At 39.1% G+C, this 6,704-nt stretch overlaps 1 protein-coding gene across 1 annotated transcript; it reads right to left on the reverse strand.

Moving 5' to 3' along the window:
• Positions 1-333: 333 nt before the first annotated feature.
• Positions 334-1,272, reverse strand: LOC122229780 (olfactory receptor 2G3). Its single transcript, XM_042955262.1, has one exon. It carries the CDS (start codon positions 1,270-1,272, stop codon positions 334-336), a length of 939 nt encoding a protein of 312 aa, XP_042811196.1.
• Between the last annotated feature and the right edge of the window lie 5,432 nt (positions 1,273-6,704).

Genomic DNA, 6,704 nt, shown 5'->3' on the forward strand with positions numbered 1-6,704 from the left:
TCACAAATGAAAATTAAAAAGATTCATTACCTAGACAATTGGTAAATATTTAATTACTTACATCTATTGAATCCCTGAAAGTAAGTGTCAGAAATAAAATATAGACTTTGTGGTGAAGATTACAATTTATACCCATACACCACTCTATTTCCCATGGTTTAATCTCTGAACTTAAAGCATATATTTTGCTTAGTTACACATAAGAGAAGAAAATCTCCCTTATTAGATTAAGTAAACATAAATTTCACTGATGTGAAATTGGGAAACATGGTTTGACTAATTTAGAAGCTGACTGACTACATATCTTGGTAAATGCTTCCTTGCACATCACAGTCATAGGGAACACAATTTTTTTGACAGAAGTGTTTTCAGAGCCACTTTCATATCTTTGTTTCTTAAAGTATAGATAATAGGATTTAAGGTTGGGGTCACCATGGTGTAGAAGAGGGAGATAAACTTGCCTTGGTCCTGAGCATAACTGTTACCTGGTTGTAGGTACATGTAGATTATGGTGCCATAGAAAATGATCACCACTGTAAGGTGGGAGGAACAGGTGCTGAAGGCTTTGTGTCTTGCCTCTGCTGACTTTATCCTCAGCACAGCTTGACTTATGAAGCCATAGGAGATAAGAATGAGTGCTGGGGGAATTAGGAGAAACAGGATACTAACCACAAAAAGCACCAACTCATTGACAGTGGTGTCCACACAAGCCAATTTGAGGAGAGCTGGTACTTCACAAATAAAATGATTGAGTCTATGGTTGCCACAGAGAGGCAATTGCAAGGTAAAAGTAGCATGGATCAGGGAATTGCTCAAACCACTGAGCCAGGAGAGGGATGCCAGCTGTTGGCATAGCTGTGGATTCATGATAGCCACATAGTGGAGGGGTTTGCAGACAGCAATGTAGCGATCCAAAGCCATTACAGCCAAGAGAATACACTCAGTGGAGCCCAGTGCTAGAGAAATATAGAGTTGTACCACCCAACCACCATAGGTGATAGTCTTCTCTGGACCTCTCAGGTTGACTAAGGTCTGAGGTGCAAGACTGGTAGTGAAGCAGAGGTCCAGTAGGGAGAGGTTGCTGAGGAAGAAGTACATGGGGGTGTGGAGGAGAGGATCCACGTATGATATAATAATGATGGCAAAGTTCCCCACAAGCGTCAGGATATAGAAAAAAAGGACTAATACAAAGAGTGCAGACTCCAGGCGAGGGTTGTCTGAGAAGCCTAGAAGGATGAAGCTCATCAGGGAACTCTCATTGGCCCTTTCCATTTCTACAGAATGAACTGCTTCTGTTAAGAAATGAGAACAAGTATGTTTGAAACAATTTATCCTAGAATCACAATGTACAAGTTGAAAGGGTGATGGAAACTAACTTGTCCAACTTAACTAATTTTTTACCCTCAACGTGTTGCTGATTCAGAACAATAATCAGTCCAATGACTCTTAAAAAAAATATGAATGCTTTCAACTTTGTAGTTGTCTGGACACTAATTACTAAACTAATCAATGTGTATAATTGCCCACATGTGAAATAACATGCAATCACTTCTACTGAAATTAATCGTCTTGCAAAATAAAGAAGCAAGTGGCATCTCCATGGTTTTAACTGTCAGCAAAAATATGCATACAAAATACAATATTCAGATGGTAACCTAAGCAGACATGGCAATGGGAATTATCTCATCTTTCACCTTTGTTATTTTAATGTTTATTTATTTTGAGAGAGAGAGAGAGAGAGACAGGCAGAGAGACGGGGGAAGAGAGAGAATCACAAGCAGGCTCCACACTGTCAGCACAGAGCCCAATGTGGGGCTTGATTTTATGAACTGTGAGATCATGACCTGAGCTGAAATCAGATGCTTAAGCAACTGAGCCATCCAGGCACCCCTCATCTTTCCTCTTTTTACACACATTCTTTCACATTCATCTCTGTACACTACCTCAACAGAGAAAAGTGAGGTACTCGTGGATTTAAACTCTATCTAGAGCTTGCTAAGATTTGTATTTTAAAATAAATTTTAGGTCATGAGGCCACCACTGTATGTCATGCTTAGCCACCAGGGTGAACTGCTGTCACTGCACATTTCACCCAGCTGCCACACCACACCCAGCTAATACATCAGGCCCAACCTTCATGCTGCACTCAACCACCAGGACACCCCAAGCCATGTGTCCCCAGCCACTATTGTGCATCAGGCCCAGCCAGACCCAGCCATCCTGACATGTAATCCCTACCCTCACACCACCAGCCACCTCAGCAAGCAACTCCCAGGCACTGCAGTGCTTCAGGGGATCTGACATATGAGTGATGGCCTAACACGAATTTTAGTAACATCGCTGCTCCACTCCCAAGATCCCCAGGGGCCACCACTAAACTCCTCAGAACTAGACTGCCTGGGTCCCACCAACATGACAGAGAGAAAAAACAGCCCACAACAGGCAGAGTTAGTGCAGATGACTGCACTGAAACAAAAAGTGGCATGTACACAACAGTGGAGCATAAGCAACAAGCATAGCATACTCTCCTGAAGTGCCAGTTTCTGGTGAACAGAGGAAACAGCATAGCATGACGCTCCAGGACCTTTCCTTCATGAAGTAACTACTTTCAAGAGCAGAAGACACAGCTTGCTTACTTTCTTTTTTTTTTTTTTAACTTTTTTTTTTTAACTTTTTTTTTTATTTATTTTTGAGACAAAGAGAGACAGAGCATGAGCAGGGGAGGGGCAGAGAGAGAGGGAGACACAGAATCGGAAGCAGGCTCCAAGCCATCAGCCCAGAGCCCGACGCAGGGCTCGAGCTCACAGACTGTGAGATCGTGACCTGAGCTGAAGTCGGTCGCTCAACCAACTGAGCCACCCAGGTGCCCCCAGCTTACTTTCTTAACACACAGAAATAGACACAGAAAGACAGACAGATGAGGAGACAGATAAATGTATCCCAAGTGAAAGAACAAGAAAGGCCACAGCCAGAAATCTAAGTAAAACAGATATAAGTGATATATATGACAGATAATTTAAAGCAATGATCATAAGGATACTCACTGAACTGAGAAAAGATTGGAAGACATGAAGGAGATCCTTAACACAGAAATAAGAAATAACATATCAGAGATAAAGGGCTCAATAAACAAAATGAGAATCACACTTGATGGAATGGAATGCAGGCTAGAAGAAGCAGAGGAATTAAGTAGTGACTTAGAAGACAGAGTAATGGAAACTAATCAAGGTGAACAAAAGAGAAAAAAAAACTGTGCAAAATGACAATAGACTTAGATAACTCAAAGACTCAATTAAATATATATTTGTTATTACAGGAGTCTGAGAAGAAGAAAAGAGAGATAAGGGAGCAGAACACTTATTTGAAGAAATAATAGCCGAAAACTTCCCATATCTGGGGAAGGAAACAGATATCAAGATCCAGGGGGAACAGAGAATCCCCATCAAATGCAACAAAACCAGACACACACCAAGACATGCTGTAATTAAATTGGCAAAATATAGAGATAAAGAAAAAATTTAAGCAGCAAGAAAAAAAGAGTCATTAACTGACAAAGGAGAGCCCACTGGCTAGCAGACTTCTCAAAAGAAACTTTGCAAGCCAGAAGGAAGTAGCATGATATATATGCAAAGTGTTGAACAGGAAAAAACTGAAACCAGGACTACTCTTTGCAGCAACACTATCATTCAGAATAGGAGAGATAAAAAGTTTCCCAGACAAACAAAAACTAAAGTGTTCATGACCATTAAACAAGCCCTACAAGAAATATTAAAGAAGATTATTTGAGTGGAAAGGAGTGATCAAAAGTTACAGTAAAAAGGTAGAAAACATAAAAGCCGTAAAAATAAACGTTTCTGTAAAAAATCAGTTGGGAAATTCACAAAAAAGACTTAAAATATATTAATATATACCTACAAAAGTACAAAGGAGAGAAAAAAAGCGTTCAAATTTAAACAGCCATTAATTTAATATATAGTGTTATATGTAGAATATTTATAGACAAACCTAATGATAACCAGAAATCAAAAACTATTAAATAATCACCTTGAATAGAGACAAAGAAATCCAAAAATATCATAAAGGAAAAGCAGCAAGCCATGAGAGAAAGACAAGCTCAACAAAAATCTTCAGAAACAACCACAAAACAAGTAGTACAATGGTAATAAATACTTATCTATCAATTACTTTGGAAGTAAATGGAATAAATGCTCCAATAAAAAGACATTGGATGAGAGAATGGATAAAAAAATACTTATCAATATGCTACCTACAAAAGACACATTTTAGAACTAAAGACACCTCCACACTGAAAGTGAAAGGATGGAGAAACATCTATCATTCAAATGGATGTCAAAAAAAGCTGGGGTAGCAATACTTATATCAGACAAAATAGACTTTAAAACAGCTACAAGAGACAAAGAAGGACACTATGTAAACATAAAAGGAACAATTAAGAAGATATTACAATTGTAAATATATATTAACCCAATATGAAAGAACCCAAATACATAAAACTTTTGATAACAAACATAAAGCAACGAATCAATAAATGCAATAAAATTAGGGAACTTCAACGCACCACTTTAATCAATAGACAAATACCTAAACATCAAATAAACAAGGAAAAAATGGCTTTGAATGACACACTGGACCAGATGGATTTAATGAATGTATTCACAACATTATATCCCAAAACAATAGAATAAACATGTTATTCAAGGGCACACTGAACATTCCCCAGAATATATCAGATAGTAGCCTACAAAATAAGCCTCAAGAAATTCAAGAAAATCTAAGTCATAGCATGCATCTTTTCTTACCACAATGGTATAAAACTAGAAGTCAAGCACAAGAAGAAATCTGAAAATAAAACAAGAGAGGAAGTTAAGATGGTGAAGTAGGGGGACCTGGATTTTCCTTGTCCCTCAAACACAGCTGTATTGAGATCAGATCACTTGGAACACACAGTAAATAGATGTACAGAGTGGCAGAAGGACCTCCATATTTGAAGGGAGACATCTTGACAGGGTCAAGGTATGTGCATGTGAGTTGGGGAAATAAAACAATGGAGCTATGGAGAAGAGGGAACCCTTACTGTAGAGAGACAGAAAGGATAGAAAGAGGGAAGGGTTGTGATAGTGCAGCATCAAGTAAGCAAAAGAGGAAAACCTCTCTGGACCATGGACTGAAGAACAAGAAGTACTGAGGGTCCCAGCTCTTTTTTGCAAACAGCCTTGGGAGCTGAAACTCTGAGGTTTTGGAAGTGTGCAACTTTCTCCAGAGGGGAACAGTGGTGGGGTTTCCTGATGCAGAGGGAGCTGGCCCTGGAGTGTATATCGTGGTGTAGCAATCTCAGGGGTGCACTGGGAGAGAACTGTCCCCTTCCTGGAGTGCTTTGGGAAGAGGGTTTATTGCCTCCCCAAAGACAAAAGACCTTGCAGGTGCCAAAGACTTCATCAGCAGAGTGAAGAGGTTCTACTCCAGAGCATGGGACCAGAACCTCATCATGCCAGGTCCTTTAAGACTTCTGGCTTCACTTTAAAAAAAAAAATTAGATATTTATTTATTTTTGAGAGAGAGAGGGAGAGAGAGTGTGCATGAGTGGGGGAGGGGCAGAGAGAGAGGGAGACACCGAATCTTAAGCAGTCTCCAGGCTCTGAGCTGTTAGCACAGAGTCCAACGGGGCTTAAACCCACAAACCATGAGGTCATGACCTGAGCTGAATTCAGACGTTTGACTGAGCCACTCAGGCACCCAAGACTTCTGGCTTTGAATTCCAGCTTAGCACCAAGGGGAAAACTGAGGAGAGTTGTGACACAGGGCAAGCTATCTGCCCTCACTATTCTATGAGGGCTTCCTGAACAGCATGGTCTGAGTTCCCTAGTCTAAGGAGGAGAGATTGGGGTGATACCATTTTCCCCCCCACACCCACATAATGAGACTTCAGAGAGCAGCACAGTGGCCCCCCAGTGGAGGCGAGAAAGGTTTACACCAAACCCTTTCCCTCCATGCCTGGCAATTGCTCTTTAACTGAAGCAATACAGACTGACCCAACACAGCCAGACCCTCCTCCAGACCAGCACAGCCACCATACCCAGGCACCAACAGACAACTCTTTTTTTTTTTTTCTGCCTTTGTTTTTGTTTTTGTTTTTTTTTCTTTTGGGATCAGGCTCATTGTGTCAGATTTGTTTTTGTCATTTCTTAGTGTGTGTGTCTGTGTGCGTTTTTATTTATTTATTTTACCATATATATTTTTATATATTATAAAATACATAAATGTAAAAAATATATTTTATATATTTTAAATAATTAATTTAATATACTTATTATATTATTTTATTATTGTATTATTTATAATATATAATATATGATTATAATATAATATATAATATTATATATATATATATATATATATATATATATATATATAAAATTTTTGATCAGGCTTTTTTATTCCGTTCTTTTTTCCCCTTTTCTTTTTCTTCTGTTTTCCCCTTCTTTGTTTTCCTTTCTCTCTCCTTAGAATCAGCCTTACAGTTTTTTGATTCTCTGTTTAGTGTTCTTCCTCCCCTATTCTTTTTCTCTTTTTATGGGAACAGGCTTCCCTGCTTTTTTTCCAGGGTTACTTTAGCAACATAGCACACCTAGTTAAAGGTCCAAACACTCCAATACTGCAAGCAAGGAGGAGCTCTTCAGAGGACT

This window comes from Panthera leo, chromosome A1 (genome assembly GCF_018350215.1).
Source record: "Panthera leo isolate Ple1 chromosome A1, P.leo_Ple1_pat1.1, whole genome shotgun sequence".
Taxonomy (NCBI): Eukaryota; Metazoa; Chordata; class Mammalia; order Carnivora; family Felidae; genus Panthera; species Panthera leo.